The sequence below is a fragment of the Oncorhynchus clarkii genome, chromosome 18, assembly GCF_045791955.1.
Source record: "Oncorhynchus clarkii lewisi isolate Uvic-CL-2024 chromosome 18, UVic_Ocla_1.0, whole genome shotgun sequence".
NCBI lineage: Eukaryota > Metazoa > Chordata > Actinopteri > Salmoniformes > Salmonidae > Oncorhynchus > Oncorhynchus clarkii.
The window spans coordinates 55,053,795-55,076,283 of NC_092164.1; the positions used below are offsets into that span (position 1 = coordinate 55,053,795).

Here is a 22,489-nt window from a genome sequence, read left to right on the forward strand (position 1 = left end):
TCTGATGTTCTGTATTCTATAAACACTGAGATGTCTGATGTTCTGTATTCTAGAACACACTGAGATGCCTGATGTTCTGTATTCTAGAACACATTGAGGTGTCTGATGTTCTCTATTCTAGAACACACTGAGGTGTCTGATGTTCTGTATTCTAGAAGCTTATGATAGTGATACAGCTGGCATCTGCTTCACTGGCCCTGGTCAGCACTGAAATGACATTACCCTTCATGAACTGTGTGTGTGTGTGTGTGTGTGTGTGTGTGTGTGTGTGTGTGTGCGCGTGATGTGTATATATAGTTGATATAACTCCACAGCACCACAGATCACGGCACATAGGGCTGTTTTCCTGCGGGGTCGGGACATTTTCTGCTATTTACATAAGAGGTTTTTATTTTATTTTCCAGGGAGAAAGCTGCCAATCTCTGTGAGCCAGACAAGCTTTATCAAGGCAGCCATCTCACGGTCCCACATCAAATCCACAGCCGCTGCCCAGGCTGAAAAAACTTCTTTCAACGCCTGGTGCGAGTGCTGGCGTCCATGACCTCTAGAGGCCCACAGGAGGGAGGGAGGGATGAAGGAAAATAAGAGAGAGAGAGAGAAAAGAGAGAGAGAGAGAGAGAGAGAGAGAGAGAGAGAGAGAGAGAGAGAGAGAGACTTTTGTGAGTGTAATGTTTACTGTAAATCTTTTATTGTTTCTTTAACTTTTTTTTATTATCTAGTTCACTTGCTTTGGCAATGTGACATGTTCCCCATTCCAATAATGCTGCTTAAATTGAAAATATATAAGAGAGAGAGAGAGAGAATAACCCACACAGAGACTTAATGCTGGACTCAACCGGTTTAGCTTTTTCATTCATTGCTCTCATAGGACTATCATTAATTGTGTAGTGGTTGTCATTCTTTGTATTTTAACTCCATAGAAACACTACAAATATAGTGCATTGGTGCAGAGTTTAATCAATGAATTATTTGAATGGGATTTGCAAAAGTGTGATCATTCTTAGTATGGGGGCCTTGGTTGGTTTTTGGTTTTGGTTAATAAGCTAGCGCTCTCTTGTGGTAACAAAAATAATGCAGTTGTCAGAAAAAAGGATGATGTTTCACAGTAGCCTACAAGCATAAAACCATATTAGATATTTGAATTAGTCAGTACATCGCAAGCATTTATCAAACAGCATGACAGATAGGCTGATGGTGACAAACGTCTGTTTGTGTCAATTATTAAATTACACTGGGATAAACTGTTGGGGGAAAATATATTATAGCAAAAGCGCTGTAGTTCTCTACATTTTATCCTATTGAAAGAAATCTAAAGCATGTTCAATCAATTTCCTAGAGACCGTTGGGAAACACTAAGTTAAGAGGGCTGCTTCTTCCATCAACATAAAACAAAGACCAGTATTGAAAGGGAAATAAATAAAGGAATGAAAACTGCTCAACATTTTTCACTGTTATTACTCATTTCGGGGAAAAGAACACCGCTTCAAAATTGTCTCCATGTGTCCACGGCGGGGCGCCACAGAGCTTGCCAGAAATGTGGCCTTGAAACTATGGTAATATACCATCTGTGATTGGTTTAGGTCACCTCTGACGAAAGTAATAATTTTCCAATGAAATGTTTTTATCTGAATCACATTTGTTTTATTGGATGGCGCTTGCTGTCAATCAAGTTGCAGCTGTGGTTATCGAGGGGGAGAGCCGCCAGTTCGATGTTTGGAGCTTTGGGCGACAGAGCTCCGAGGACTGGAAAGATATGGGAAAACTTATATTGTGTGCGATAAAACATTATGTCAAGAATAGCCTACATTAGCTATAAATAGCTAGTTTTTTTCATTGTTGTTTATGAGCCAAATTTGAATCTGCATGCATAAACAATGCATACACAAATAACAGATGAGAATGAGAGGGTTGCTATTTATTATTGTTTTAAAATTAATCTAATCTTGATTAATAGATTGATTAATTTGAAAATAAAAAGCGTATTCCAGATAACAACACAAATATTGGCCACAGATCTATTTGAACTAAAATTGTCACAATAAGTAGAATCATGCTTAGGGGAAACTAGGCTATAGGCTAAAATGCAATGTTTTTACATATTGAGATAAAATACATTCTGAAATAGATTTCGAAAATATATTAAATACATCAGAATATGTATTCATATTTAATGAAATTAATACAATCTATATGCAATTTATGACATCCATTGTTTAAATGTTATCGTAAAATCACCACATTGTCATCACAATCAGCATTGGAAATAAGTTATTTAGTATAATAGGTTATTATTATTTGGGCAATTAGCCTAAATAATCAATAATAGAAAATTATAAAATATTGAACATTTGCTGTTATTTTCACATGCTTTCATCGATTGTTTATACTATAGCCTATGGTTTCTGTTTCTCTCAGTCAATAGTTACGGACATGTATGCATTCATTCTTCCCCCCAACTGGCGTACTGTTTATTATAGGCCTATTACTCTATTATGCATAGCATATGAGCAAATCAAGACAGACCCCGTGTATTTTTCTGCAATGTAGGCCTTTCAGGCATAATTTTACAAAATTTGTCTTTTCACATCTCAGTGGTCCCGTCACTTGCTTATGAAAACATTTTGGGAGTTGGCCGAAGCCGAAGTGAAGTCCTAAGGCGCACTGAATTCTACTTCCTCTCTACAATTTGTTACTCTTGAGATCCCACGATGCCTTGCGCCAATTTATGCGCATGCTCTACGATTCATGTCAGTCTTCAAGACGTCACTTGCTTGTCGGCCAATCACCTTCTCTCTACGAGCAGCTCAGGTTGTGATTTAAGAGATTTACCCAATAAATCTGTCCAGAATGTCTCAGAAGTGATTTAAATGTATTTTGCGTCGTTGTGAAAATACTTGTGGATTAATCAAGCCCTGGATGCTGGCGTTAGATCAACTAGCTCGTATCATTCTTCAGTGGATTTCAAAGCTATGCTCCACAACTTGATCGTGCCTCTACGCATTTCTGACATGTCGCACCTGGTCGATTTGTAAAACTGGCATGTTCTCTATTGACATAGGCTATCTTAAATGTCACTCTTCTTTGCCAAACTGTTGCGCTTGAGTTGTTATAGCCTAGCAGGGCAACTCATTGAAGCTGTTTGAGTCTAAACAATTAGTTTTCTTTACTTTAAATACTTAATTCATACTTGTTTTCTGTGTGTTGGTCATGCAGTGGTCCTGAAGTAAAATCTAATAGACTAATCAAATTAAAGTGTTAATAAAAAATTATTACTGTTATTGTTTTTTTTCGATGTGATTAATAACCTTAGGCCAAAGTGTAATTTAATTCCAGGTCATTCATGTAAGATAAGGTAAATTAGGCCTATGTATTATGTGCTGCGTTCCTATTAAAATTGTAGGCTTATATTATTTTGTCAGTCATCAATTTTACATTATGAAAATGTTTTAGCAAAAGTCATGGAATAAAATATGTCATTTTACACACTTGTAGTCTATTGTGTAGTAATTCATTTGTAATAATATTGATAATAATGTTTTGTATTCCACATTAAGGCTTAGCTGAGTTTGCAGGTATTTTTATGCATTCATTTTTGCCTAAACATTTTTGGGTAAATAGTTCTGCACCACAAAAGCTATAACAATATTGGCCTGTTTAGTAAACCTATTTAGTTCACAGAAACATGAGGAATGGATTGGAGACATTTTCAGGAAAGACAATTACAATTTAACATGCAAATACACGTATTTATTATTGAGCAAAACTAACGGAAATATGTGCATTTATATGCTTTATGAATTCCTGGACAGGATGACGCCAGCATCGAAGTGGTTAAGTAGGTCACATAATATTCAACAGCTGTGCATTCCTAGTATACAATTAAACCAATCAGAGGGTGATGTGGGAGTGGTCTTAATAATATTTCCCAACCCCTGGGTGAGGTCAGAACTCAATTTAACCAATGAAAAATCGAAGAAGCAGTCAGTGGGCGCGATTGAGATGTTTTCCTGCCCTATTTTGTAATCTCTGCTTCAAATACCACATTTTTTTCTACAGAAAAGAATGTCAGTGGTGTGAAGGAATTTCAGGGAAACCTTATGATCCTATAGTTTTAAGCAAACAACATATACAGGCAATTATTGACAAAATAATAGCCTAACGTTATTCATATTTATCATATTGTATATATTTATATTGACCAATTACTTAATATAAATAGTGATTATTCTAGAGACACAAATTCAAAATCATCACTTCAGAAATAAATGTTGAAATGTCTTCAACAAAGTGGCTGTTTCAAAAGTGAAATAGTCCAAATCAATAACCAATCAAATTTCCCTACATGCTTGAAAAATTATTATGAAATGGTTGAAAAAAAATAAGTATTATTGAGCCCTTAAATGGGGCGGCAGGTAGCCTAGTGGTTAGAGCCTAGTGGTTAGAGCGTTGGGCCAGTAACAGAAAGGTTGCTGGCGCGAATCCCCGAGCTGACAAAGTAAACAACTGTCGTTCTACCCCTGTTCCCGCTAGGCCGTCATTGTAAATAAGAATTTGCTCTTAATTAACTGACTTGCCTAGTTAAATAAAGGTAAAAACGGGGGAGCTCTTCCTAATGACTAAAGGGAGAAATAGACAGTTGTTCACATTTAGGAAATTAATACAACTACCGGCTTTTTTTTTGGGGGGGGGGGGCATTTTAATACATTGGAGCAATTAGAAAACAGCAAGATTTATCAATGACACACAATTAAATCAATGGGATCAAAAGAGGTGATTAACAGAGTGGTCCTGTAGACACACTTGCTGTATAGGCTATGGAATATGGAATGGAAAGATGGGATCTTTTGTTGAGGAAATATCATAATATGCGGTAATAAGTAAAATATTGTTCATCTATACCGAAGTGTTTTGTTTTTCACCCTAGGTCTATACCTAGGTCGTAGATGGTCCTCCCTGAAAGTGATGGCAAACCCCCATGCAAAACCCCTTGTGTTCCATAGAATATTACGTTCCAGGGATTGAAGATTCTGGCATTTAAAGCAATGTTAACGTACAAGTAGACTTCAAGTAATTTCGCTAACGCTAGTTAGAAATGGCTAGCGAAACTACCACTAACTTATTCCATACTGCACGCAGAAACATAACAATTGTAAATGCCCGAATCTCGCAGTATCCCGTTAACGACCAGCAGGGGGTGTGTATGAGCCATATGACCAAAAGTAATGTTTTGTTTTGTTTTGTTCTATATCACTTTCATGAAGCTAAGCAGGGTTGGCCCTGGTCTGTCCCTGGATTGGAGACCAGATGCTGCTGAAAGTGGTGTTGTAGGGCCAGTAGGGGGCACTCTTCCCTCTGGTCTAAGGAGACCTCAATGCCCCAGAGCAGTGAATGGGGACATTGCCCAGGATAGAGTGCCTTCTTTTGGATGTGATGTTAAACGGATGTGCTGTCTCTCTGTGGTCACTAAAGAGCCCAAGGCACTTATTGTATGATTATTGGCGTTAACCCCGGTGTCCTGGCTAAATTCCCAATCTGGCCCTCATGCCATCATGGCAACCATCCCCAGCTTCCAATTGGCTCATTCATCCCCCTGTATCTATTCCCCAGATCTGTGCAGCAAAACCAAATGTCAACTTACCTGGTCAAATAATAAGGGAAAACATCCTATGTTTATGGTTTCCCAAAAGACTACAGAACAAGTAGTCTAGCATAGCCGACTAAACTCAACTCCATGATTTATCGATGGAGTTGAGCGGTGACTACTGTGGTCAGACCGGAGATCCAATGTTACATAAAAGTAAGTTCATCAAAAACGACTGATTTCAGCATCCAAAGAATAGCCTGCAATTACACATAACAATGTTGTTTTTGGTGATGTCGGTGCTTCGGTTTGCAAACACTAGTTGCTGCTCAACTCCATCGTAGATCGTGGAGTTGAGTTTAATCAACTAAGTCTTGTGTAGCCATGCCTCCAAATCAAGTAAGCCTGGTCCTCGATGAAGCTACATATCAACATTCAACGCCATCAGCTCACCATATAAAACCTTAATTGCTGATGCTATGTATTGGCCATTAAGAGGCCTGGAAGCCACTGGCCATATTGACACTCAGTCCTCCATTGGAATTAATGGTATTCTACAGTATTTTACTACATTTTAAAGGACAAAATTACATATATTTTTGTTGTTGTAGTGAGAACAGTAACAGTAATCTCTGAAAATTATACTTTAAGGATTTTTAAAAATGTATTATGTTAATTTTATTTTTTATTTTATTTAACTGGGAAAATCAGTTAAGAACACATTCTTATTTACATGGACGGGCAAACCCTCCCCTAACCCGGATAACGCTGGACCAATTGTGCGCTGCCGTATGGGACTTCAGATCATAGCCGGTTGTGATACAGATCGGGGTCGAACCCGGGTCTGTAGTGACACCTCTAGCACTGCGATTCAGTCCCTATGTTTAGCTCACATAATATAATTTAATATACAAATATGCGTTAATGTGTCTAATATAATAAATGTAGCAACAACTGACCTGCATGGCTGAGGGATGGTAACTGGGTTCTGGACAGCAAGGGCCACACTGTCTCCCTTCTGGAACACCATGTCATAGGGCCCCTCCAGGAACATCATGCTGTACAGTACACATCCCAGAGACTGGAGAGAAAGAGAGAGAGAATACTGTCTCTACAAGGTCAACAAACACCAGGCATGATATATCGCTTGTACAATACTGACAGTTTCCACCGACCAAACTAAAGTTTTACAATACTGCCAGTTTCCACTGACCAAACACCAGGCATGTTATATCGCTTGTACGTAGTACGCTAGTGTGCGTTACCCAGATGTCTGTACGGTCATCGATGACACAGTGGCTCTCCACGTTAAAGAGCTCAGGGGCGCGGTACGATATAGTACACCTCTGAGCTGCCCAGTCCTGTACTGTCATGGCCTCCCTGGTTCCCTTGACTTCCATCCTGGAGCGGTTCATAGAACCCAGGTCCATCAGCAGCGGCCTGTCATCCTCCTCTAGGAGTACATTGGTAGGCTTCAGATCTCTGAGAGGAGAGGTAAAGAGAGGGATAGAGATAGACTCATTCTAATTTGAACCACTAACCATAATCATGTGTGTGTAATAGCAGTATCAGCCTGTACCTGTGTGCGTAGCCTCTGTCATGCATGGCCTTCAGTCCAGAACAGATGCCCTGTAGTACCTTCAGGATGCGTCTCTCTGGCATGAAGCTGCCCTTGTCCCTCAGCTTCTCTAGCACTGACCACAGACTGCCCTTCTGTAGGAGCACCCACACCCAGGCGTGAATACAAAGACGTATACATACACACTTTTTCATTTCCGCGCTTTAAACCAGTGTATCGGCAGATGTATCGGTATCTTTTAACTCCCCCCTCCCCCCCAAAAAAACGGTATCGGACCCCAAAAAATCACCTGGGCTCTAATACGCACATACAGGCGTGAGTACATAGACATGCGCACACACGTACACGTACCTGAACGTAGGGCAGCAGTATCCAGGCCTCACTCTTGCCCCCCCTCTCTATGAAGGTGTGCCCTGCCAGGCCCAGGATGTTGGGGTGGCTGAAGAGACGGTGCATCTCCACCTCCGTCTGAGCCTCTTGGCGACCCTCCCGGTCATGGCACAGGATCCTCTTCAGGGCGTAGAAACGCCCGTCCTGCACCCCCTCCACCAGGTCCACATAGCTGAACCCTCTGGGATGAGGGGAGGGATGGAAGGTAAAAGACGATAGAAAGAGAGAAAATAGGGAACGACAGAGGGGGTAGATAACGAAAGCAGGAGAAAGTGGAGAGACAGACAAAACCAGAGTCCTGATCAGTAAGATGTAACGTTACAGAAGACTGAAATACAAATACATGTGTGGGAGGGACCGGGATGATCGTCTGCCATGTAGAATAGGTAACAGTGTTTCACTGATGCGGACGGTTTTACCCTTCATCTAGTTTCTGGATGAAGTAGTATCTTTTGTTGTCAATGGTGATGGAGCCGCGGGAACAGATACACAGGGTCTGACCCATCCTCCCTGGGGCATAACTCAACACACCAACACCCAGATGGACTGAGAGAGAGAGAGACACAACCCATATTTATTTATTTTCCATTTTGTAATTGAACTATTTACACATCGCTACAACACTGTATACAGACATATGTCATTCAAAATGTCTTTATTTTGGAACTTGTGCTTTGGCAATGCAAAAATGTTTCCCATGCCAATAAAGCCCCTTAAATTGAATTGAGAGAGATGGAGTGCATACGAGGTAAAATACCAGGTGTAGTGGAATTGAAAGTGAGAGGTCAAGTGGAAAGCCATGGGAGAGAGGGCGAGTATGGGATATATGTGTAAAAACATACTGAAACAGGAAATCCAGTCCATTCCAACTATGTTCCAAGCCATGGGAGAGAGGGCGAGTATGGGATATATGTGTAAAAAAACATACTGAAACATGAAATCCAGTCCATTCCACTATGTTCCAAGCCATGGGAGAGAGGGCGAGTATGGGATATATGTGTAAAAAACATACTGAAACAGGAAATCCAGTCCATTCCACTATGTTCCAAGCCATGGGAGAGAGGGCGAGTATGGGATATATGTGTAAAAAACATACTGAAACATGAAATCCAGTCCATTCCACTATGTTCCAAGCCATGGGAGAGAGGGCGAGTATGGGATATATGTGTAAAAAACATACTGAAACAGGAAATCCAGTCCATTCCACTATGTTCCAAGCCATGGGAGAGAGGGCGAGTATGGGATATATGTGTAAAAAACATACTGAAACAGGAAATCCAGTCCATTCCACTATGTTCCAAGCCATGGGAGAGAGGGCGAGTATGGGATATATGTGTAAAAAACATACTGAAACATGAAATCCAGTCCATTCCACTATGTTCCAAGGATTAATGCAGTGTCAATTTCACTTATCAAAATGATTCACTGTCACCTGTGCTTGATAATAATTGTGGGTGTTTATATTTGTCTTATTTACACGTGTGAATTGGAAATGTGTTTTTTGCATATCACAACTCCTCCTGAGACAACCTTGGAGAGTGGGGTTACGGCCAGGGTCCGACATTGTCGACGGTGACCCTGGCGAAAGTAGGACTAAGTGCCTTGCTCAAGGACACATCGGCAGATTTGTTGATCTTGTCGGCTCGGGGATTCAAACTAACAACCTTTCGGTTACTGGCCTAACTATTCAAACGAGCAACCTTTCGGTTACTTTCCTAGCCGCGCTACAGCGACTCTTGGTCCTAAACCTTTTCAAAAGTGTACGGTTTTGTTTAGTAACGTGGCACACCGGTATGAGAATACAAGCTAACTACAAGAGGGCAGCATGCAGATCAATCCTGATCAGCCAATATTATCTGATAGAGATATTGATAAACGTGTGAGGAAAGTGCATGGGGATATTTGCGTTTGTTAGCGGTGGATATATAAAAATTACCTTCAGTTAACGTCCTGTTTTCTGCTGGCTACTTCCGTGTACATAAAACGCGTAATGATGACGCAGGCCTGTGAGCTGCTGCCTTCCAAAATGGGAACTCGGAAAATTACAAGGTAAAATCATGACGTCAGCGATCTTCAGGTCGCTCTAGATTTAGAGGCCCGAGTTGGAAGACCGTTCAAATCGATTTTTCCCAGTCGGAGCTCGTTTTTTTCCCCGAGTTCCAAATTGTTTTGAACATACGGAAGTCGGAGATTTCCGAGTTAACAGTTGTTTCGAACGCCGCACCAATCGAAGTTGCTATTATATCGACAAGATAGTCAAGTTAACATTAGCCATGGAAATACATGTCCTCAAAGACGGAAGGCAGGCGAAATCATTCTACGTAGTACAAGGACATATACGCGTGTGAACAGGCCATAGCGATGTAGTAGTTGTCTTTGTATCCGTGCCATTATAGCGTATGTGACCGCATGGGGAGCGCCATTTTAAAGTACTAAATTATCTTAATCTTGGTTGATTGTGCCTAACGCATGGGAATCTCTACCCAGTTGACGTTAAAATGGCCCTCAACGGCAATTCCTATGCTCCATCCATGACAGACACAGGTCCGATAAAGTATTTTATCATGCCCACAAGCGCTGTAAAATAAAACGTCTCAATATGGCCTTTGGTCTAGTGCTACGTGTACTCTAACCTGTTTATGAAGCATGTGACATATTTTGAAGCATTTTGCGTCCACACATTAGTGCATTCGTAACAACCTAACGAAATTTCTATTCGATCAAATAAGCCTCACGGAGCAAATTGGTTAACTGTTTTGTTGAACAAACATTGACCCCCATACAAAACCCTCACTTTGTGGGCTTAATTCCGGGGACAGATTTTGGGCCGAATTAAACTTTGATTCAGCACTTCCTCTGGCCAAATAAAGTATTTGAATAAACCAGAGCACTACCTAGTGGACTCAACTTTGCTAAGGTGGGTTTCAAATCAAAAGAGTTTACCATCCATATATCCACTTGTCACCTTTAGGCTATTCTGTAACAATCTAAATAAACTAGTTTCACATTATGGGGAAAATCCTTCCACGTTAGTCAACACTACAGGTTATCCTTGAGATTCTCACCTTCTCAAAACACATTGAGAAGGTCAGAAGGGACAGACCCCTTGGCTTTCTCATCCAATGGGGCTTGACAGTCCACAGGAGTATGCAATTAAGACAGTTACCTGACCATAAACTTGTTTTTCAAGGCACCCTGCGGCTACATTTATATCCCAAGAATTCTCTGCTACTTACCAGGCCATTTGTGTGGCCGATTGCACCAACCGATGTTTTATGGCCGTTTAATAGTAATTTAGACAAATTACAATGAAACCTCGGGTCAGGACTGGAGGCAGTTGTGATTGATTAGAACCATTGAAAGAGGTGAAGAGGTTTAACTGAGATAAAACTTTATTTACAAAGGAGGGGATACAGCCACAACAGTAACCTGATGTGATAACTCTTAAAATAAGACATGGCAAAGAAAAAAATACAATCTGTAGGGATAAAACCAATAAATTATTTTGGGGTAACTTAACATGCAATGCAAAATAATCCTCCAAGACTGTTACTGAATTACATTCATTAAGACCCAACACCATGGGGTTTAGTTGGCTAGTTTGTTTTCTGATTGGCAGTAACTTTAGTGTTTAGGATAGATCTGAACGCACAGAAGTACCATGAACTTAAAGGAAACATTTATGGGAGACAGCTTAATCTTCAAGGTTCTGCATGGTTCCATAGTCAACCTGGGAAAATAGTGTCAAACATGGATGGATGTGGGGTCTTTGGTGAAGAAAACACGATTGATGACTTTCGACAAGGGAAGGAACAGGCCGTTCCCCACTTCATGGTCAAGTAAAGGCAGTTCTATCTCTCAGTGATACGTAAGCCGACCGAGGACATATCCCTCCTTTGAACTCTTCTCCTAATACTCCTCTCCCTCCTCGTCCTCCTCAAATGAGTCGATTCCGACCTCTTCATAGTCCTTCTCCAGGGCAGCCATGTCTTCCCTGGCCTCAGAGAACTCTCCCTCCTCCATGCCCTCACCCACGTACCAGTGCACGAATGCCCGCTTGGCATACATCAGGTCAAACTTGTGGTCAAGACGCGCCCAGGCCTCAGCGATGGCTGTGGTGTTGCTCAACATGCACACAGCTCTCTGGACCTTGGCCAGGTCACCCCCTGGCACCACAGTGGGTGGCTGGTAGTTGATGCCCACTTTGAAACCTGTAGGGCACCAGTCCACGAACTGGATGCTTCGCTTTGTCTTGATGTTGCCAATGGCCACGTTGACATCCTTGGGCACCACGTCTCCACGGTACAGCAGGCAGCACGCCATGTACTTACCGTGGCGAGGGTCGCACTTCACCATCTGGTTGGCGGGCTCGAAGCAGGAGTTAGTGATCTCAGCCACAGAGAGCTGCTCGTGGTAGGCCTTCTCGGCTGAGATGACAGGGGCATAGGTGGCCAGGGGGAAGTGGATGCGGGGGTAAGGCACCAGGTTGGTCTGGAACTCTGTCAAGTCCACGTTAAGGGCACCGTCGAAGCGGAGAGAGGCGGTGATGGAGGAGACAATCTGGCTGATGAGCCTGTTGAGGTTGGTGTAAGAGGGGCGCTCAATGTCCAGGTTTCTGCGGCAGATGTCGTAGATGGCCTCATTGTCGACCATGAAGGCACAGTCAGAGTGCTCTAGGGTGGTGTGGGTGGTCAGGATGGAGTTGTAGGGCTCCACCACAGCTGTGGACACCTGGGGAGCAGGGTATATGGCAAACTCCAGCTTGGACTTCTTCCCGAAGTCGACTGAGAGACGCTCCATGAGCAGGGAGGTGAAACCAGAACCGGTACCTCCTCCGAAGCTGTGGAAGACCAAGAAACCTTGGAGCCCCGTACACTGGTCAGCCTGTCAAGACACAGAAAACTCATCAACATGTTTTCTAGAAGGAAAGTCCAAGCTCTGATAAGACCCATTCAGGCTAGATTTATGCAAGCCAAGGCTAAAACCCTTTCTGATAAAACAATGAAAAACCCATTTGTTATCCTAATATCACCATCAAATCTGACAGTTTCTCTCACCAGTTTACGGATCCTGTCCAGCACTTGGTCGATGATCTCCTTGCCGATAGTGTAGTGGCCACGGGCATAGTTATTGGCTGCGTCCTCCTTCCCTGAGATCAGCTGCTCGGGGTGAAACAGCTGGCGGTAGGTACCTGTCCGCACCTCATCTGAGAGAAAGGGGAACAGACTAGGGTTAATTAGTCTGGTCTTGATGCTTGTTTTGAACTGTACCATCATATTGATGAAGACCTCTTCCTACACATTCCCAGCGTCAATCAGTCAGTGGATTTTCTCTGCCAGATCCCTCCAATACTCACCAATGACAGTGGGCTCCAGGTCTACAAAGATGGCGCGGGGCACGTATTTCCCGATGCCCGTGGCGCTGAAGAACGTGGTGAAGGAGTCGTCAGTGCTACCGACCGCCTTGTTGTTAGGCATGGTGCCGTCCGGCTGGATCCCGTGCTCCAGGCAGTACAGCTCCCAACAGGTGTTGCCCATCTGGACTCCAGCCTGACCCACATGCACAGAGATACACTCACGCTGGAGAGACCAGGAAATAGCGTTAGTCAAACAATTAACTTATGGTTTCTTTGAACAGGTACAAAACATTGACTACACAAGGAGCCGATGCATTGACAGCAGTCTGCACTGGATGGAGTAACACTTGGTTGTCAATGTCACCAATGATAAATGGAGCCAGTGGACACCCCTCCAAACCATGCAGTGGATAGGAGTCTGAGGTCGATTAAGGATTTGGGCAACCATTTTAGCACTTGTTTATCTGCTGTTTCTCACCACCAAGTGGCAGAACTCTAACACTAGTGGTTCCCAACCAGGGGTACAGGTTCCCTGGGGGTGCTTTGCCGATACAGAGGGTACTTGAGAAGACTCATGAGACCATAAGGTTACTGATAGAATGCACATGAGGGTACGTCTGGCAGGGCAAAATTCAGTTGGTGGTACAATAACAGAGAAAGGTTGGGAACCACTGCTCTACACCGAGGAAACAAACCTAACCTGCCCATGTCTGAGTGACAAAGGACAGGTGAGCCTGAAAACAGTGGACGGCATAATCTAGCTAGTTAAAGACAAGCCACCGGCGTTATGAGCCAAAGTTATGAGTCGTGTGTATATTTGCATGGTGACCCAATCTGTTTGCAGTGTGTTGAAACGGAACTATGACTGCACTTCTTAGCATGGCTTAGCCAACTCTGCAGTGAGTCGATCTGACCTACTTTAGTACTGAACTGTATGCAGCTACCGTCTCAGAAGCCTAGCCACGTCTCAGTGTGTGACTACCAGTATTGACATAGCCATTAACCACGTCTGAACCATGTAACTGATCTACACTGTACAAAACATTAAGAACACCTGCTCTTTCCATGACAGACTGACCAGATGAAAGCTATGATCCCTTATTGATGACACTGGTAAGGTAGTAGATGCCAGGCACACCGGGTTGTGTCAAGCACTTCAACGTATGAGTATAAAGAATGATCCACCACCCAAAGGACATCCAGCCAACTTGACAACTGTGGGAAGCATTGGAGTCAACATGGACCAGTATGGAACGCTTGATACCTTGTAGAGTCTATGCCCTGATGAATTGAGGCTGTTCTGAGGGCAAAAGGTGGAACAATTATAAAAGGTGTTCCTAATGTTTTGTACACCAACTGCATTTTACATTTACACAGGAGTCTGGACACCCCTTCAGGTTAGTGGATTCGGCTATTTTTGCCACACCAGTTGCTGACAGGTTAATAAAAATGAGCACACAGCCATACAATCTCCATAGACAAACATTGGTCTTACCGAAGAGCTCAGTGACTTTAGTCTGGGGCCGTTTCACCGGTTGGGCTAGGCCCCTTAGTTCCAGTGAAGGGAAATCTTAACTATACAGTATACATTGACATTCTAGATGATTCTGTGCTTCCAACTTTGTGGCAACAGTTTAGGGAAGGCCCTTTTCTGTTTCAGCATGACAATGCCCTCGTGCACAGAGCGAGGTCCATACAGAAATGGTTTGTCGAGATCGGTGTGGCAGAACTTGACTGGCCTGTACAGAGCCCTGACCTCAACACCATCGAACACCTTTGGGATGAATTGGAACACCGACTGCGAGCCAGGCCTAATTGCCCAACATCAGTGCCCGACCTCACTAATGCTCGTGGCTGAAAAGTCCCCGCAGCAATGTTCTAACATCAGTGGAAAGCCTTTCTTAGAGTGGAGGCTGTTGAGCAGCAAAGGGTGGACCTACTCCATAATAATGCCCATGATTTTGGAATGAGATGTTCAAAGAGCAGGTGTCGACATACTTGGTCATGTAGTGTACACATTTTATAGAGAAGGCAGCACTTGATATCTATATTCACTAAGGACCAAACAGAAGGTGTGCGTGTGAGAAATGAGTCAATTTTGCAATGCAGTATTGGCAGACGGCAGGATAGTTGAGGCTAGACTGCAGTGACACCATCCAGTCGATTAGACTCTTATAGCATTAACAGAACAGCCATGCTGAATGTGTTACCACAATGTGCATCCCAGTAGTCCATTACAGCCTACTCTCCTTATATTCTTCCTGTCATTTAGGCACCACACCCCTGAGGAGAGGATGCCACTAGATTGAGATACACCCCCCTTCATTGGAATGCCAACTTGGACAGAGGTCATTAGAGATTATACAATTATGTGAATTTGTTTAACATTACAGCTTCGCAAGGAAACAAGGTCTGATAAGACATACTAGAATCAAGGCCGACCCTACCCCTTCAGTGAGTCATTGAGCTAGCGAGTAGCAACAATGCTAACAGGAGTTGACGAGTCTACGTCAAGGCCAAAAGGCCCTCCACACCCTACTGAAGTATTTCCAGAGAACAGGTCGAGGGGAAAGCACCACCAAGGATGAGTGAAGCTGATAATAACAAGCGTATCATTTCTGAATCGCAGCGCACCAGAGGCAGAGCTGGCTACATACACACACCAGTCTGTCCAAACTGGCTGACTATACAGAGAGATGGGGAGTGAGACATTCAAGAGAAACGAGAAAGTCAAGGAAGATAAGTACACGAGACAGTGACATGACAAGAGGACGAGTCTGGGAATGTTGTGTGGTTGTACGTGTTGGCAGTACTTATGAATCAGAGCGTTTTGATTTGCCAAGGCCCAGCTATAAACAAGACCACCTGCCACAGTAACAGGAGAACAGACACCAGCCAACTAGGCTTTGCCCTCTGGTAGAATCATTTCCCCTTAAGCTAGGTTTAACTTTCAGTAGTATCAAGGGCAATTATTTAAATGGAAGAATCCACATAATGGGAAAAGGACTTCCTTTTATGAACTGTAACCCAGTAAAATATTTGAAATGATTTTTTTCACAGTATAGTAAGAGGATGTGAAGGAAACGTTAGAAAACCTCACTTCACTCCAGATCTGAATCTACTACATGGAGGTCCTCGTGACATCAAGGTCTTACACCTGCATGTTGCTACACCCCTCCACACATAATGTACTACTGTTATGACTCCACTCATGTAGAGACTGGGGCCACTACTGTCAGCCATTTCTCCAGCCTCCTAGTTTGACAGAACAAGCTGGGTAGGGTGGATGTGGGGGAGGGGTGGTGACACAGGGATGAGTGTGTGCCTAGTTTAGGCATGACAGCTAGGTCAGCACTGCAGCCAGCTATTTAAAGGGAGGTGTCAATCATGACTCCATCCCCCCCACTGTGTGTAGCCCCTCCAGACCCCATTATACTCCACTGACCCCTTTCTGTGTGAACAACCACATGGTGTCCTGAACCTCTAGTTCATGCCAGATTTAAGAAACTAACCTCCACCCTGTTGCATTTGTCAGGGGTTGCCCTGATTTGCTAAACCACACACTTGAAACCTTGTAGGCGAGTCTAGTGCAGGCCCATGTGTAACTGTGATAGCTAGTTGATTCCGTGACTGTTTACTCATGATATAATAAGCCATTTATGATAATGTTACCAAATAGGCCAGTCAGGTACATGCTAGATTATGGTATTCATTTCCTGTATTTTGAACTCGGTATGGCGGTAGACCGTAGAGTACAGTTTAGATTAACAAATAGTTTGTGCAACTGCAAGTCCGCTGAGACACTTGGCACCAACATGGCTGATGGACTAACCCCTTGTGGCTTGTTCAGTAGCTAGTAAGCAACCCCCCTCCAGCTTCCTGTTCTGTCCGCATTGGGTTTTTTTAAGTGCAAAGAGGGCCTTGTGTTATGCGGGAAGACATATGGCTTGGAATTCACACCCAAACAAATAGTCTCCCTCTCCTTTCATAACATTCAAATTAGATGGCAGGTGTCAAAAGAATCTCCCACATGCCATGGTAATCTTTAGTAAAGAGCTAAAAAAAGAACAGGCAAATCAACTGTTTGAAGACACCACATTATGGCACGAGTAGTACATGAACTGGAATGTATCATAAAGGCTCTTTCACCCACATTTATAGACCTTAACCTCAGACAATCTGCCATGTGCTAGTCTGAAATGCTGATCCACTAGGCTCTGCGTCACTCCTAACCTCAGATTTCCCTTTCAACTCAGATTACTGAAGGTTACCCCATCACGACTAAGCATGTATGCATAGTCACAAGATTTCTGAGAGGTCTAAGTCAAATTCCTTGATATATTTTATGATTAAATCACATGGGCAGGATGTGAGGTAATACAAATGTGAGCCATGTCCTAAAAACATCTATGTGGCAACTTGGTGGGAAAATGTTACTTGGGGACAACTATTACAATGAATCTTCTTTTTTACTAATTGTAGATGTAATCTGCCATACTCCAGTAGATGGTGGATCTGTGGTTCATTAGTAGTCGTTGGCATTTGTTCGGACTGAATAGCACTACATAGAGAGAACGTTCCCAGTTTTGCGCAGTAGACTAGAGCAACAGGAACAGTAGCTGACTAGGCCTACAGTCACCCATCAGAATACACACGGACCCGTGGGAGCCACATCAGCATTTAAAGCCAGCAGAGCAAATAAACACACCCATAACCACACTGGCCCCACGGCCACTATATGGAAACGGGCAACTCCTTTAACCATTCAAAATGGCAGGAGGCTGCTTCCAGCGCCAAATGACAACTTGATAGTAAATGCAGATACCTGTGAACTGAGTCATTATGAAATAGGACAATTAAGGCTCAGGTGACGCAATTTAATAATTAAATGCATTCTAGTAATAGTTTTGTCTACTGCGCCAGTCGTGTTTGAATTGAAAAGCAAAACGGCGGGCTAAATTGAACGCGCAGCAAAATGGATACTCCTATAATGACGCACCATGTTATCAGAACAAAATCATATTATATAAAAACAGGTGAGCCGTAGCGTAGGCTGTACCTACAAGTATTATAGATAACATAAACATTATTATACAGGATGGACTACAAAAACATTAGAAATGTAGCCTAATTCATACAACTCAACCTTTACATTATTACAACCTATGCGTCGAAGGCAATGTGGAAAAAAATAAAGGTCTCACCATTTTGATTCTGTTTGTCTTCGTTTCCGTAGAAAAATAAAAGTGTTGGTGGTATAACCTCTCACAGTGAACCTATAATGGGGTCTCCGTGAGTATGTTTTAACTGCGTGTGTTACTGCAATCTGTTTTTATAAACTGCGAAGGGCGGGGGTGGAGTTTTGTACACTCCCTCTTCTCGCATAGGTCGAGTTCGTTTCACAAGGCCCGGTGCTCCGGTTAGGCGGAGTTGGTTATTTTAGACCATTCTAAGTAGGATATTTTAGACGATTCCATTGGCCCTTAACTGATATCCCCAGTCACCGGGCCATGCAAAACGAACTCCTCCATACACAGATTAGACCTCAGGCTAGGTAGGAAAGTACAGGACAGAAAAGGTTAGCTGTACCAAAGACGATATATTACATTGACAAGATAGCCGAGTGACCGCTCTAACAATGTAATTACATTTCCCCAGTGATTGAAGGCAGGCGAGACCATTCTAGTCAACGAGAGGGCGCGTGACCAACAGGCACAACTAAGTTGTTGCCGGAATGCCACGTGCATTCACTTAAATCAGTACAGCCTAAACATTACGGAACTTCTATTCTACCAAGTAAGCCTCACGTAATTCAACACTCGCTTATAGACCCCCCCCCCCCCATACAAAAAAGGGCTTATATCACGTGGACAGATTTTGGGCAGAGTACATCCTCTCGCTTCACCTCTTCCTCTCTGTCTTTGCGCAATGAACTGCCTTCGGGTTTTGTTGCTCCTTGTTCGCCACTAGATGTCAGACTTGTCTAGTGATCTGCTTGTTGGTCCTTGCCATGTCGAAGACGCTCTTCTGTCTGCAACGAAATAGGTCAACGTTGTCCCTGGGCAGACACTGATCTGAGGTCAGGCATGTATTTTCCTCCCTAATTTCTCCATTAGGAATTGAGGAGAGTAAAATTATCCTAGTTCTGTGTCTAAGGGACAATTTTTGGAACTGTCTTTCTGTGCATGAACAAGGTGGCAGTTTTGATTCCAGTAACATCTGTTTCTGTGGTTAATAAATTAAAGTTGAGAGGATACACTTTTAATACTTTAACTTTGTTGCAGTTGAACTCAGTTTTATCTCTCCTATCTAAGTGGTTAGTTGTACTATAGACCCCGGCCCCTGGCCCATGAGGCATTGGAGGACCCTTCTCTCTGGCTTTTGGCTATGAATGAAAAAGTTATAATCCTCAAACAAGGCCTGAATTCCTCCAGATAGGCTCTTCATCCTAACCCCCCCCCCCCCCCTCTGTATTTTGAGATAGATAGATCAAAATCTTTTTCATGTGCATCGTTTTTCCCTCCTATGGTGGACACTATGGGGCTAAGGATTTCTTTCCCCTTATCTTATGTACTGGAGTTAGACTGTAACCCACTGGTCATGGGTTTAAACTCTAACCCACTGGCTATGGGTTTAAACTCTAACCCACTGGTCATGTGATTAAACTCTAACCCACTGGCCATGTGTTTAAACTCTAACCCACTGACCATGTGTTTAAACTCTAACCCACTGACCATGTGATTAAACTCTAACCCACTGGCCATGTGATTAAACTCTAACCCACTGGCCATGGGTTTAAACTCTAACCCACTGGCCATGGGTTTAAACTCTAACCCACTGGCCATGGGTTTAAACTCTAACCCACTGGCCATGTGATTAAACTCTAACCCACTGGCCATGTGATTAAACTCTAACCCACTGACCATGTGATTAAACTTTAACCCACTGACCATGTGATTAAACTCTAACCCACTGGCCATGTGATTAAACTCTAACCAACTGACCATATGATTAAACTCTAACCCACTGACCATATGATTAAACTCTAACCCACTGACCATGTGTTTAAACTCTAACCCACTGACCATGTGATTAAACTCTACCCCATTGACCATATGATTAAACTCTAACCCACTGACCATATGATTAAACTCTAACCCACTGACCATGTGTTTAAACTCTAACCCACTGACCATGTGATTAAACTCTAACCCACTGACCATGTGTTTAAACTCTAACCCACTGGCCATGTGTTTAAACCATAACCCACTGGCCATGTGTTTAAACTCTAACCCACTGACCATGTGATTAAACTTTAACCCACTGACCATGTGATTAAACCCTAACCCACTGACCATGTGATTAAACTCTAACCCACTGGCCTTTTGTTTAAACTCTAACCCACTGGCCATGTGATTAAACTCTAACCCACTGGCCTTGTGATTAAACTCTAACCCACTGGCCTTTTGTTTAAACTCTAACCCACTGGCCATGTGATTAAACTTTAACCCACTGGCCATGTGATTAAACTTTAACCCACTGGCCTTGTGATTAAACTTTAACCCACTGGCCATGTGATTAAACTCTAACCCACTGGCCTTTTGTTTAAACTCTAACCCACTGGCCATGTGATTAAACTCTAACCCACTGGCCTTGTGATTAAACTTTAACCCACTGGCCTTTTGTTTAAACTGTGACCTGCTGGCTATTTTTTTTAAACCCTAACCCACCGGCTATGGGTTTAAACGAGTTTCTTTCTATTTTTTTTCTTTAATATAGCATTTGTCTATAAAGCATTATGTATATGCTGGTATGGTGGTTTTGTAGCATCTATAGCAAGAAAACATTTCTTTACAGCCTAGCCACATAATGGGACATTGATTACTGATCAAAATGAATGTGAGTGTAAACTGATGTCTACAACATGAATGTGAACGTAAACTGATGTCTACAACATGAATGTGAACGTAAACTGATGTCTACAACATGAATGTGAGTGTAAACTGATGTCTACAACATGAATGTGAACGTAAACTGATGTCTACAACATGAATGTGAACTGATGTCTACAACATGAATGTGAACTGATGTCTACAACATGAATGTGAGTGTAAACTGATGTCTACAACATGAATGTGAACGTAAACTGATGTCTACAACATGAATGTGAACGTAAACTGATGTCTACAACATGAATGTGAACGTAAACTGATGTCTACAACATGAATGTGAACGTAAACTGATGTCTACAACATGAATGTGAGTGTAAACTGATGTCTACAACATGAATGTGAACGTAAACTGATGTCTACAACATGAATGTGAACGTAAACTGATGTCTACAACATGAATGTGAACTGATGTCTACAACATGAATGTGAACTGATGTCTACAACATGAATGTGAGTGTAAACTGATGTCTACAACATGAATGTGAACGTAAACTGATGTCTACAACATGAATGTGAACGTAAACTGATGTCTACAACATGAATGTGAACGTAAACTGATGTCTACAACATGAATGTGAACGTAAACTGATGTCTACAACATGAATGTGAGTGTAAACTGATGTCTACAACATGAATGTGAACGTAAACTGATGTCTACAACATGAATGTGAACGTAAACTGATGTCTACAACATGAATGTGAGTGTAAACTGATGTCTACAACATGAATGTGAGTGTAAACTGATGTCTACAACATGAATTTGAAAGTAAACTGATGTCTACAACATGAATGTGAATGTAAACTGATGTCTACAACATGAATGTGAACGTAAACTGATGTCTACAACATGAATGTGAATGTAAACTGATGTCCCATATTGGGGCTATTGTGTGCCATGTCAATCACTGACAGTGTTCTTTTACTAAAGGGCCTGTCTCCTGTTATTTCACATTTACATCTCAGAGGTTTCTTCTGCATCTCAGTGTATTCTTTCTGTATATATTCTCTCAAAGCAGAAATAGCATCCACATATTTTTAAGCATCAGCAACCACTTTCAAGCCACCACCTCTATCTAACCAGGACGAGAGGATGAGAAAACATGATCCCCAGTGTAGGGTTCATATGTCAAAGGTCAATGTATAGGCCCAAAAGCTTCAAGAGAAGAAGAAGATGGGGCACATATTTGTTCTATGATAGAGGGCATCCAGTTCCAAGTTCATCCTTTCATACATGTGGAATCATTTACCTGCAGACACAGATGCTGAAACAGACCAACCAGGTAAAGCTCTTTGATTCCCAGTCTTCATCTCATGCTGTGACTACACTCGTAGAAAAACCCTTTGAAGATACCTTTTTGGTTCCAGGTAGAACCCTTTTGGTTCCAACTAGAATCCTATTGGGTTCCATGTAGAACCCTTTCCCCAGAGGGTTATACATGGAACCCAAAATAGTTCTCTCTGGAACCAAAAAGGATTCTCCTATTGGGACAGCCAAGAAGCCATTTGGAACCCTTTTTTCTTAGAGTGTACATATTGCTTATGGGCAGATTCCTCCCAAGAAGTATTGTGTGTTCTTGTAACAGGCAAAGCGTTAGAAATAGTGCTGTTCTCACAGCAGACATTTTTGTTGT

At 42.5% G+C, this 22,489-nt stretch overlaps 2 protein-coding genes across 2 annotated transcripts; both read right to left on the reverse strand.

Moving 5' to 3' along the window:
- Positions 1–393: 393 nt before the first annotated feature.
- On the reverse strand, positions 394–9,657 carry LOC139372374 (serine/threonine-protein kinase 16-like). The gene is made up of 7 exons (XM_071112087.1): positions 9,487–9,657; positions 7,970–8,096; positions 7,512–7,731; positions 7,161–7,294; positions 6,847–7,063; positions 6,541–6,662; positions 394–544 (listed from the first exon to the last, which is right to left on the reverse strand). Exons 2-7 carry the CDS (start codon positions 8,053–8,055, stop codon positions 394–396), a joined length of 930 nt encoding a protein of 309 aa, XP_070968188.1. The 5' UTR covers positions 8,056–8,096; positions 9,487–9,657.
- A 1,267-nt stretch (positions 9,658–10,924) lies between these two features.
- LOC139373704 (tubulin alpha chain-like) lies at positions 10,925–18,271 on the reverse strand. Its single transcript, XM_071114583.1, has 4 exons — positions 18,111–18,271; positions 12,907–13,129; positions 12,608–12,756; positions 10,925–12,434 (listed from the first exon to the last, which is right to left on the reverse strand). Exons 1-4 carry the CDS (start codon positions 18,111–18,113, stop codon positions 11,460–11,462), a joined length of 1,350 nt encoding a protein of 449 aa, XP_070970684.1. The 5' UTR covers positions 18,114–18,271; the 3' UTR covers positions 10,925–11,459.
- Positions 18,272–22,489: the final 4,218 nt, after the last annotated feature.

Bases quoted from the DNA above. Each gene is read 5' to 3' on its own strand.
- LOC139372374 (XM_071112087.1), bottom strand. From the start codon at position 8,055: ATGGGTCAGACCCTGTGTATCTGTTCCCGCGGCTCCATCACCATTGAC. The intron at 7,295-7,511 runs GTACGTGTACGT...GTGCTCCTACAG, and splicing joins TACTGCTGCCCTACGTTCAG to AAGGGCAGTCTGTGGTCAGT. The intron at 545-6,540 runs GTCAGTTGTTGC...GTGGGCCTCTAG, and splicing joins ACCATCCCTCAGCCATGCAG to AGGTCATGGACGCCAGCACT.
- LOC139373704 (XM_071114583.1), bottom strand. The intron at 12,757-12,906 runs GTGAGTATTGGA...CCTTTCTCTCAG, and splicing joins CCTGGAGCCCACTGTCATTG to ATGAGGTGCGGACAGGTACC. The intron at 12,435-12,607 runs GTGAGAGAAACT...GTGTCTTGACAG, and splicing joins TGGACAGGATCCGTAAACTG to GCTGACCAGTGTACGGGGCT.